This window comes from Elaeis guineensis, chromosome 2, assembly GCF_000442705.2.
Source record: "Elaeis guineensis isolate ETL-2024a chromosome 2, EG11, whole genome shotgun sequence".
Classification (NCBI taxonomy): Eukaryota; Viridiplantae; Streptophyta; class Magnoliopsida; order Arecales; family Arecaceae; genus Elaeis; species Elaeis guineensis.
Genome location: NC_025994.2, coordinates 106,577,244 through 106,589,861, shown reverse-complemented (window position 1 = coordinate 106,589,861; position 12,618 = coordinate 106,577,244). Strand labels below are relative to the sequence as shown.

At 43.2% G+C, this 12,618-nt stretch overlaps 1 protein-coding gene across 2 annotated transcripts; it reads right to left on the bottom strand.

Annotated features, from left to right (window-relative positions):
- Positions 1-799: 799 nt before the first annotated feature.
- Positions 800-5,426, bottom strand: LOC105046767 (uncharacterized). Of its 2 annotated transcripts, XM_010925487.3 has the most exons (3): positions 5,080-5,426; positions 1,059-1,221; positions 800-975 (listed from the first exon to the last, which is right to left on the bottom strand). In XM_010925487.3, exons 1-2 carry the CDS (start codon positions 5,360-5,362, stop codon positions 1,067-1,069), a joined length of 438 nt encoding a protein of 145 aa, XP_010923789.1. In that variant the 5' UTR covers positions 5,363-5,426; the 3' UTR covers positions 800-975; positions 1,059-1,066. The 2 variants fall into 2 exon arrangements, with proteins under 2 accessions (XP_010923789.1, XP_010923782.1); XM_010925480.4 differs by having other exon boundaries at positions 800-1,221; positions 5,080-5,425.
- Between the last annotated feature and the right edge of the window lie 7,192 nt (positions 5,427-12,618).

Sequence of the window (12,618 nt, the reverse complement as noted above, 5' to 3'; positions counted from 1 at the left end):
ATGGCAGATCATTGAAGAGTAAGGATGTTATTTGTGGAGCTAGTAATAGAACCAATTAGTGGTCTCTTGTGGAGAGACAGCTCCAGCGCAAGGATCAGCCGATAGAGGTAAAGCTCAAGGGTGAGCCAAGGACCAGTTCACAGAGTTACCTAAAATAGTATGCTGAGGTTGCTTTCTATTTTTATCGGATGCCACATAATATGCAACCACCTAAAGCACTGATAACGTGCTGATATAGTTTTTAGGTTTTTTCCCCTTTTTTGGGTAGATGGTATCTGATTTTTTTATTGAGCTGCTGAAACTGAAGAATTTTCCTTGGTCATTCTTTTTGTTTCTTGTAATCCTGAAAACCTTTCTTCTCCTCTATGGTGTGCCTACAGCTGTAAGTTCATCCTCCTGCACTTTTCTTCCGCAAACACCTAATGTGCAAAATATTGCTTGTTTAATGCTGGTCTGCTAATAATCATCTTTTAGTCCAAACTCCAGCTTTACGAAGTCAAGATCCCTCCAAGTCTGTAGATGTTGCTTGCACTTTTTCACCTTCTTACAATGAAAACAAAGTGGCTGATCCAAATCCAAGTCTTCCGCTTATCAGTCACCAAAGTAATATAATAAATATAATAGTCTGCTTATTCAGAACTGATGAAGGTATAAGATATAAATTTAGGAGTATTGTTGAAGAAGTAGATTGATGATAGCTGGAATTTAGTTGCTAGTCCAGAGGCTTGTTGAAGAACTAGAAACATTAGAGGGTCAAGGAAAGAAGACCAGCAAATATATCTATATCTGGTACATGATGGAATCCAAACCAGTAAATCAATCTATTAAATAGCTGAAACATTATATAGTTAACATATAAAATACAAGATATTAGAAGAAAGGTGCAAGCAATCGAGCAAACAAATGGACCATTGCCATATCATTTGCATGGGAGCTTCTTGGATCCATATTTTCAAATCTGCTTTCTGGACAGAGCTGGACACCAATACCCCAGAATGTACTAGTCAACATGAAGACATGAATCTCTTTGCAGGTGTTGTGAAAATGTAGGAGTTTACCTTGTTGATCAGTCATCATATGAACAGTGAGGAGCAGCAGTGCAACCAGCATCAAATGGATCTTCAGAGCCACAACAGTGCCAGTACTGGAAAACTTGGCCTGAGTCTGGAGTGTTCATGGTCCCTCCTGTGTAGACACTTTCAAATTTTCTCTTCGTTTCACCTAGCGTCACAAAAAGGAAAAATTAGAAGTGTTGGGTAGGTAACTAACTTGGTTCGCTGGTAGCAAAAAGAGGTGCCAGCTTGTAAGAGCAATGCCGATTCACACAAACACTGGGGACCTTTAGAGAAAGAAGAAAGGAAATAGGTAATAAGTACTCATGAGGTTAGAATTCTGATCATAGATTAGATAACAGCCACTGCAATCTGTATCGCATAGGTAAGTTCATGCTAGATAGGATCATAATCTGACATGGATATGGTTCTAGATTCAATAATATGCAAAAAGGAATACCAAGGATTCAGCAACAGTGATATCTACTAATTCCATCTAAAAGAAATTATATGGAAAATGTCTCATTGCAATGATGTACAAAACAAAAGAGAGAGAAGAGCATATATTAGATTCTTATTTAGAGGTTTAATCCTTTCATGTAGAAATAAGTTTCTCATGACGAAAACCTACGAGGTAAGGATTCTTGATAACATGAAAATCCTCAAATGGTTGTTATAGATCCAAATCCATGCCCACATGTTATTTCAGCTCGTGTATGATAATTGCCTACATCCTTAGACCGTGTAACAACCTTGAAAACAGCCTTTAGCTTCCTCTAATCTATTGAGACAAACAAAGAGAAGAATAAAAATTATAGGCAAGTCAAGGCAATGAATACAAAGGATAAGAACTGAGTGCATCATATACTCCCATTAAAATTTGAATCAGCCTGAAAAGTAGGAAGCGCACCACTCCCCTTTTTATTTTCAGAGCAAGCTTGGATTTACATTTTGAGAAGGAAGGATAGGGCTCAAATTCAACCTAGTTGGCCTAGGAAAATGACTATCATCAGGTCAAGCTAGGGCCTCATTTGGGCCATGATTGAGCTTGGCCTAAGTTATAAGGCAGGACCAATTCTTTGTGCACCGCACATGGTGCAGAAAACCGCACACTGCGCATGGGGCCCAGCCCCTTTTTTTTTCCCGCCGTCTCTTCGGCCCCACGTGTGATCCAATCACTGCACGTGGTACACAAAGAATTTCGCATAAGCCAGTGGCTGAAACTGGGCTTGGACTTACTGGGCCCATCAACACTCTTGCTAGTTTCACTTTCCTTCGATAAGCCTTATTGGATACCTGGCTTATATGCCCCATGGGACTGGATCTAGGTTTTTGTTCCATGAGATGAAGCCTGATAGACCACGAGCTGAAAATCCTAAAAGTCTGAAATTCTGTCCCTTTTTTTGGATGCAGAAAGGATAAATATACTAAACTTTTCAAGATGGGTGATATGACTATTTAAGACTAGTTTCTCGTTATAAATAAATCACAAGCAGACAAATTGTTAGAATTGATTGTTATATATCCATAGCACTTGTTTATTGAATCAGCCCTACTTTGCCCTCAAATTATCGGGCTTCATGAACGTCAATAATTTGTTAGATATGGTCTCATAAAATATGGAGCAAGAAAGCCACACTGGATAAGAAGATTGCAAAAGTCAGCATTGCCTGACCTTCAAAACACCAAGTCAAACATCCAAATTTGTAGCACAGTAATGCAATTTACTCTTTTATACCTCCAGATGAGGCAATTTATATCTGCAATATGGAATGATTTTGTTCTAGATCTGTTGGAACCCATGAATAATTTTAGGTCATAATTAACCATCTATTTTGCTACTCGTGCAAGTAAATCTGAATGAACCTACAACTCATTATTAAATCAGCCTCAGAAGAAATGAATGGCATAATCAACATATCTGAATGTTTAAGAAATCCTAGCTCCTCATCAACCATTTCCTGTCAGCCCTTAAGCAAGTAGTGCAAAGCTTTCCTAACTAAGCTGAATATACTTGTCTCAGATCACAGTGCTTTAAAATATTTAAAGCCATTTAGAGGGATCAAAATCAAACAATCATAATATACCATTTCCATTAAATAAATGCATATACACCCAAATATCACTCCCTTGATAACAAGCTAATGGTGTTTTGGATTACCATAATATAGATACTAGGCTGGCTACAAATCTCACAAAAAAGTTTGACCATGATCCTCACATATTTGCATGATATAGAAAGCCTTTTGAATGGAAAGCCATCAAATGATATCACTTTGACACTAAATGTTGGCAAACAGCCTCAATCCAACAGGGAAAGAAACAAATTTCTTGAAGATACGATGCCTTGATCTTGTTTGCATTTCAATCTAGGACAAAATTGAGATTTCTCCTTTCCCAATAGAGAGAGCTTTTTATTTCCCTACTTTATTGTGGATAACACTTAAAGGATCTACAGGCTTCTACCACACAAGAAGTGGACTGAGAACCCTAGAGTCACTCATACTTTTTCTCATAATGGAAAAGTGGAGAGTGATGAATGGGAACTCTCTTGTAAATAAACATCTCGTTTTGTTATTGCAAGTTCAATGTGGTGGACATAGTTGAACCCATGTTCTTGAAAACCAAAAGTATGACAAAATTTAAACTTAGTTACAGGGTTAATTGTCTTGTTGCTCAATTCAGTTCATAGTTTGTTCCATCCTATGATAAACCAAATTTCTGCTTGCTAAACTATTGTAGGTAATCATGCCATGTGGATAGCGATGATCATGGAAGAGTAACCTTACCATGTGGAAAGGAGAGAATAAAATCTGCAAACATTTCAATTAATTGACTTGCAAACAACTGAATCCAATTGCTTTCAGGACTGGTTCTTGTGTTCCATGACTATCGGGAAATAGCAATGAAAAACATCCAGCTCTTATAGATATCTGCATATGACAGGTTAATCACCTCATAGCACTTGGCCTATGATGATAACAGCTACAAAAGCAAGGTCAAAGAGTAAAAAAGTAAAAGTTATCATTTAAAAAAAAAAAATTATGCTATCTCTTTCTTGTTAAACTCCATGATTCTGCCACACCAAGGCCTAGGGCAACATGTGCCTTCACTCCAAATCAGTCTATACCTGGCCCAAATTTTTGGATTGCAAAAGCATGGTTTCAATTCTCTCCACCACTTTTTACATGCAGCAACCAAACACAGCTAGGTGTTCAGTTGCAAGAGAATTTCTATTCTCTTCCTCTCCGCACTATAAAAGGGGAATAATAAGAATAATAAGTATAAATAAATCGAGAGCACCTGGTTCCACTCTTGTCTAGTAGGAGTATATAACCACATCAACTAGCATCCATGATGGAGATATGATTCCTACTGGGAGGATTTTGAGGTCCAGACAGAAACAAGAGAAATCACAGCGTCATGTCTTCCGGCAATCCTCTTCCCTTCTCTGTTGGATCAAGACTAGTTTCTGACACTATAATCTGGATCATGTTCTCGGTGTTATGTGGGTAATATAATACAAGTCTATCGACTTTTGAGGCAAATTAATGCCCCAACCCTCCTATGCATCACAATTTGCATCATTGTTAAAAATCATCGGTTGAAGCACCACCTCAATAGAACAAATATAAACCCTGAAAAAAGTCAACGACCATGTACTAATTGAATTGTGGCGTTTACTCCCTTCTAAGAAATCAAACTCTCTTGCTTCACCATTAAAAACATTTTATTGCCTAAAAGATTATAAGTTTATAACTTGGACCTCTTAAAAGTTTGATGTACCTCTTACTAAACAATGCCAATAACCATAAAATGAAAACCACCACAACTCAAACATCACTTCCCATCATTTTAAGTATTCAATTCAGTATCGCATAAACAAGAGGACATCATAATAAAGATGCGTGAATGGCGGTGATTTTTCCTTCTTTTCTATTGCTTGCTTTCCACCCACTAACAAGAAAACAAACAGATCATCTAATCAAAATCCAGACAAATTGAATGGAGGGAATTGGGTACTGACCGCCGAAATGGGCGGTGTGGAAGCGGCAGGCCGTGGGATGGTTGACGGAGGGATCAAACTGAGTCTTGCAATTCTTGCACGTCTTCAGCACCCGCCCGGGGTTCTTCCCGCACCGGACGGCGGCAGCGGATCGCCGTTCGTAGGCGCGCCCCGGCGGTCCGGTCAGCGGCAGAGCGAAAAGCCAGACCGGCTGGTTCGCCGGCGATACTCGAGGCTGGCCGAACCGACCGGCGCGCGGGAGTGGGGCGTGGACCGGCCCCCTGGCGAGGAGCTCCAACGCCATCGTGAATGCAGCGGGACAAGATCAGACCTGGTCGCCAGCCACGCTAAGAAAACAGGTATCGGACATGTGAAATGCACGTGCCAGCAATTGAGGTTATAGTGCGGCGTGACAATGTTACTTGCCATCCATTAGAAGGCTGGAATACTCTTAAGTGAGATGGTGACTCTCTCTCCTCGATCTTGTGTTCCAACATCTCTCTTTCAAAAGCGGGCTTCTACCAAGATAGAGCGGTAAATCACTAAATCTAATCTAAACATTCATGTGCAAAAAAAATTTAAAGTTCGAATGCACTTACATATTTGAGATGCTATGGAATTACGATCTAACATGATTTTATGCCAATACCTAGATGAAAAAAAGAAGGGTTGTATTTTACTATTTTACATGTTGATGGATGAGGGGAGGGCGAATGCTCAATTAGGAACTTAGGATAGGCTTTCATTATTTGATTAAATTACAGTCCTAATCATCGGTTATACATGTTTCTATTGAAATAATCATGAAAATTTTACATGCATTGTAAAATATCACCATCTACTGTTTATACCACTTCCATCAAATATTCTTTCCTCTTAAATTAATTACATGCAATACTTCGGCTATATAACATTTTGCCAATTGGTGCACAATAATCTTTTTTTTGATGGAAATTGGTGCATTTCACTTATCCATTACAAGAGGCCATCTCTCTTGAGGTAATGGCTATAATACCTCTCTTGAGGTAATGGCTAGAGGTTAACGACTAACTTTATAGATTTGGATCCTCATAATTTATGTTACCTTTTCGAGAAAGAGATCGTGATATCAAATTATGTGGAGTTTGAAGGTTTAAAACTATAATTGGTTTGATGTTGAGGCTATGATGATGCATCACAAACGACAATGAGTATCATAGAGCTAATTTTTTGAAATCAAGTAATTGTAGGACAAGTTATTGATCTATAGGTTGAATTATTTGAAAGCAAAGGAAGAGCTCTCTTTCTCCCCCCACACCACCCCCCCAACCTCTCTCTCTCTCTCTCTCTCTTTTTGTTTTTTTATTTTTTTGTTTTATTTTTGGCAATGATCATAAGGCTGTATCTAGTCAACTAAGTCTTCTTATGTTGGGTGGATGTCTGGTCAGGACACCACCTCCCAAGATCTTTTCAGTACCACGCGATACGGCAGGAAGAAAGAAAAAATAAAACAAAAGAAAAACAATCAAAATACGTGGATCAGCCACAAAAAGGCTCGCCTCCATGGGGCATGCAAACTTCACTATGAAAAGAAAATTTTACAAGAGGAGACCTCATCCTCAACCCTTGTACACCCAATTCTCTCTCATCTGAAGTTCCCCTCACAAAAGCTCTCTCTCTCTTGGAAACCCCCCTGAACCCCTGAAGAGCCTGGCGACCGCTGTCCAGGAGCCTCCTGCTCCTTCTCTCTCAGCGCTCTCGCCTCTCTCTCTCTTCTCGGGTTTGTACGGCCTTCGTACGGCGCAAAAACCGATCCTCCACCTCTCTGTTTCGTCACAGGACCCTTTTAAAGGGTTAAACAGAGTTTAAACTTGATTAGAGAGGGATTAGGAGTCCTAAACAAAGCCAAAAAACCCCCTGAACCGTCGGATCAAGACCGCAATCTCTCTGGGCCGTCCGATCGCGCTCCGGTCCACGGAATAGTATCGTGGACTGCGAGAAATGCGTGGGAAACGCCCATGCGGTCCACAGACCCCGTCGTGGACCACCCGGTCCACGGTGGACCAGGGCAAAGGGCCAGCAGGCCACTGGCCTGGGCCGGCCCGCGCGCGCGGGCCGGGCCGCGTGCCCGCCTGGGCCGCGGGCCCCCACCGCACGGGCTTGGGTCGCGCGTCTCGCGTCGGCCTGGGTCGTGCATCCCGCGCGCCACCGCCTGCGGCCGCGCCGCTGCCGCCCGCCGCCGGTCGCCGGCGGTCCTCCACCGCCTCGATTCTCGTGCCGACTTCAAAAGCTCGTATCTCCTCCATCCGAGCTCCGATTCAGGTGATCTTGGTCTCGTTGGACTCCGTTTTTCACCGCGAACCTCGCTGTGGGCTCAACATAGACTGAATCTCGAGGTGTCAAATCCTAACAATCTCCACCTCGACTCGATATTCGGCCTCCTCCAAACTCTGAAAGCTTCTGGATCTCCTCGCCCCCATGCCCTGGGGCAATCGCCTGCTGATCATGGATGGGCAAACATGGGAGTCAAGTCAGGCTGCTCGATCCCATCTCTGTCGTATGCTGTGCTCCTCATGACCTGAGACCTGCTCGAGGCATCGTCCTGCGGCAATAGGAATCTCACCTTGCGACGTCGCCTCTCGTCTTCCCGAGTCTCCTATCTCGTGCCCGATCCACCTCCTGGAGCTCCACTTCGCTCTGGGCTCCACCTGACTCCCAAAGCTCCACCTCGCACTGGGCTCCCTGCCAGGTAATAACATCCTCTGCTCCCCTTCTTCCCCTCCAGCACAATTCTATCGCCGCGTAACACCCTCAGGATTTCTCCACCAGCTACCGTCCTGTAGCCTCTCGAATCCAGTCTGCTAAGTGAGATAAGATTCCGTCTGAAATCGGGTATGCATCGAACCTCCCCCAATCTCCTCGCTGCACCGTCATGTGTCCTCCAGCTGACCGTCCCAATACCTCTGATCGCATAGCTCGATCCATCCGGTAGATATACAGTGCCCTCACTGTTCTCCAGGGAGTCAAACTACTCCTCTCTGCACACACATGATAGGGGCATGCAGAATCTAATATCCACTGCTGGGAAGAAGTAGATACCTCGTCAGATATCTCCAGGACATCTCCATCTGAATCGCTGTCGGCCGTCGCTACAGCAGCCACCGTCCGATTTTTAAGTTGAGGACAATCTCTGGCTAGATGCCTCAACTCCTCACACCGGTAACACCTGGTTTTGCTCAAGTCCCTCCTGGACTTAGACCACCCTCGTTACGATCTCCTGTCGTTCCGTCTACCGCCTCCTGCTCCTCCAGAAGCCACCAAAGCTGAGCTATCGCCACCTGAGCTCGAAGCTGGGTTCTCCCTCCTGAGAACCTCGTTCTGGAGTATCGCCGTGGTGACCTCGTCCATCTTGATAGTGCTCTTCCCCACTAGAAGAGCAGTCACCAAGAACTCGTACGAAGGGGGAAGAGACGCCAGCAAAACCAGCGCCCTGGTCTTCTCCTCAACGTTCTCACCAACGCTGAGAAGGTCGGTGAGGATCTTCTGGAAGTGGCTCAGATGCTCCTGCACGCTCTGTCCCTCAGTCATCCGCAGTTGGTAGAACTGCCTCCAGAGGAAAAGAGTGTTAGTGAGAGACTTCGCCATGTACAGCTCCTCGAGCTTCGACCACAGCACCGTCGGAGAAGTCTCGCTCAGCACATGGATCACCACCTCATCCGCCAGGTACATGCGGATGGTACTCACCGCCTGCATCTGTAGCCATTTCCAATCCCGCACCTCCATGGTGGTCGGCTTCTTATCGCACAAGAGAGCATCGATCAACCCCTGTTGGATGAGCACGTCCTTCACCCTTGCCTGCCACAAGGAGAAATTGCTCTTACCATCGAACTTGTTGATCTCCATCTTGATTGTTCCTATTTTCTCCATCTTCAGTCTTGCTCACCACCACTGCAATCTACGTCCATGTACCAACCTGGCTCTGATACCATTTGTTGGGTGGATGTCTGGTCAGGACACCACCTCTCAAGATCTTTTCAGTACCACGCGATGCGGCAGGAAGAAAGAAGAAACAAAACAAAAGAAAAACAATCAAAATACGTGGATCAACCACAAAAGGGCTCGCCTCCACGGGACATGCAAACTTCACTATGAAAAAAAAATTTTACAAGAGGAGACCTCACCCTCAACCCTTGTACACCCAATTCTCTCTCATCTGAAGTTCCCCTCACAAAAGCTCTCTCTCTCTTGGAGACCCCTCTGAACCCCTGAAGAGCCTGGCGACCGCTGTCCAGGAGCCTCCTGCTCCTTCTCTCTCAGCGCTCTCACCTCTCTCTCTCTTCTCGGGTTCGTACAGCCTTCGTACGGCGCAAAAACCGATCCTCCACCTCTCTGTTTCGTCACAGGACCCTTTTAAAGGGTTAAACAGAGTTTAAACTTGATTAGAGAGGGATTAGGAGTCCTAAACAAAGCCAAAAAACCCCCTGAACCGTCGGATCAAGACCACAATCTCTCTGGGCCGTCCGATCGCGCTCCGGTCCATGGAATAGTGCCGTGGACCGCGAGAAACGCTTGGAAAATGCCCAAGCGGTCCACAGGCCCCGCCGTGGACCACCCGGTCGACGGTGGACCGGGGCAAAGGGCCAGCAGGCCGCTGGCCTGGGCCGGCCCGCGCGCGCGGGCCTGGGCCGTGCCTGCGCGCGGGCCTGCGCGCGCCTGGGCCGCGCGCCCGACTGGGCTGCGCGCCCGCTTGGGCCACGCACCCGCCTGGGCCGCGGGCCCCCACCGCACGGGCCTGGGTCGCGCGTCCCGCGTCGGCCTGGGTTGCGCATCCCGCACGCCACCACCTGCGGCCGCACGGCTGCCGCCCGCCGCCGGTCGCCGGCGGTCCTCCGTCGCCTCGATTCTCGTACCGACTTCAAAAGCTCGTATCTCCTCCATCCGAGCTCCGATTCAGGTAATCTTGATCTCGTTGGACTCCGTTTTTCACCGCGAACCTCGCTGTGGGCTCAACATAGGCTGAATCTCGAGGCATCAAATCCTAACATCTTAGATTAGGCTTAAGTTAGGATCAATCAAGCATGATCAACCTAAAATATACTAGATAGAGAACAAGGGCAACCCAAGGCTATTCTCGTACCGACTTCAAAAGCTCGTATCTCCTCCATCCGAGCTCCGATTCAGGTGATCTTGATCTCGTTGGACTCCGTTTTTCACCGCGAACCTCGCTGTGGGCTCAACATAGACTGAATCTCGAGGCATCAAATCCTAACATCTTAGATTAGGCTTAAGTTAGGATCAATCAAGCATGATCAACCTAAAATATACTAGATAGAGAACAAGGGCAACCCAAGGCTTAGTTTCTAAACACAATCAACTTAAATTTTACAAATTTATCTTATAATATATGCTTAAAATTTATTAGCAATTCAGATTCATTTCCAAGTGAATATTATTAGATAAGATATTTAGATACCTCATTTATATATTCTATCATGTAGGAATCTTATAGGCCAATAACCTTAAATCCCTATCTAATCTTTTTTTTCCTCTCAAACTTGCCCATATTTCCATTATGAGGAGCAAAATGCATGTTGGCTTGCGGCTCGCCTATTCTCCATCTTAGACCTTATCACCTTTTCAATATTTTGATTTGTAATCTTTGATCCAAATTGGAGATATTTGAATACTTTTTGAGAGAATGCAATCAAAGATCCATCCAATTAGAAAATTTGTTATGTCTAAATGGTTCCAAAGAAGGCATCTATATTTTTCTACATCCAATCATTATTTTGTATATCAAAAATTTCACTCCATCAAATATAATAAACATGGTGCTATACATTGAATGAGCATAAGCCATTACAAGTACATCAATCCAAATAATTTTTTTGCTAAAATTCTATATATATTAGTAACTCCTCTAATAAAAGAGAGGGAGTTGTAGATTGAGATGGTTAAAGGATTGACAAAATTCACTTCTAGTAATAAGCTAGAATACCATATACCTTATATGGATTTCAAATGAGGTTTGGATATAGCCAAGTTAACAACATCATTACGATAACTCGGGACATTATTCAAAAAGATTAGTTAGAAGATATTATTTAGATTCCTTGATCTTATTTAAGATCTTCTCAATAAATAACTGATGTTGGACTAAATATATCCGTATGGGTCTTTATTGACCCCCCTCCCTTCAGCATACTCATCAAATTAAGATCCAAAATCATATAAATCTATTCATAAATATTATGATCGATAAATGATTAATCCTAATAAATCGGTGTTATAGTGCCTTCTACTCTATGTGGCCTATGGACTGGATCAACTCTGATATTATCTATAACAATTCAAGATCTTATTCAACAAGACTAGCTGGAAGGTATTATTTAGATTTTAAGATCTTCTTAATAAATAAGTAATATGAAACCAAGGTTACATTTGGTAGCTGGCAATCTATCTAGATTGCTTACAATTTAATATGGTAAAATGGATTATTGTATTTGGTATGCTTTTTGGATGGTAATTCAGATTGGCAATCCAAATTACCTCATACCTCATTGGAGGTAATTTGGATTGTCTTAGAGGAGTGGCTATCCAAATTATCACTTCTTTGACAATATTACAATAAAAATTTTGAATACAATTATCCCTCAAAAAAATCATATAAAATCCATTGTCTAACCCTCCCCCCTCCCCCTCACCCCCTCAGTGTGCACCCTCAGTCTGCGGCTCCTCCGCCCTTATCCACCCCATCCCTTGGCTCTTCCATACCCATCCCTACCACCCCACGGCTCCATACACAGCTGCCCCTCCTTACCCCTTAGTGCCCACGGTTCCTCACATTCACATTCTTCGGCTTGTCATTTTTCCGTGCCACCATCATATCAAATCGCTCCTGTTACTTCTCATCAGAAAAAAAAAAGTATCAGGATAAAATTATTGGAGATATTTTGAAATTTTAATTTCATATTACTGTTAATCTGATTGTCATACCAAACATATCAATCAAAATTTTCAATAATTTTACTATAACATTATCTGTGTATACCAAATACAGTAATCAATATTACTGATAATTTAATGATGATAATCTGACATACTACTTTTCAAAATTATCTTACAATACATCAAACATAGCCAAATATATATCTGCTGACCCTCACAATTATATTACAATCGAAGTTGTGTCCGTGATATTTAAACTAAAAGTGCACCGGATGCAAGAAATTCTCCATTTTATGATAGGATACAATGATCAATTGGCTGCCAACTTCTACAAAGTTGCATGTAATGCATCTAGTCCAAACATTCCAAGCACAAACTATCCTGGTTCATAACTAAAACTCAATGAAGCCGTGGAGACCGAGAGAAGATGGAATAGCCTTCCAACGGTATTGAAGTTGTACGGGAGTTCGAGGGACAAAAGACCATCGAAGAAAAACCAGCCGGGACCATTTCACGGGCCGGCCGTGAATCCTACCTGCAATTCGTTAAAAGTAAACCACAACACAAATTAGCGGATGAGATATGTTCTAGATAAAATGAACGGCGGATCTAGGAGATCGCATGTAAGTATTT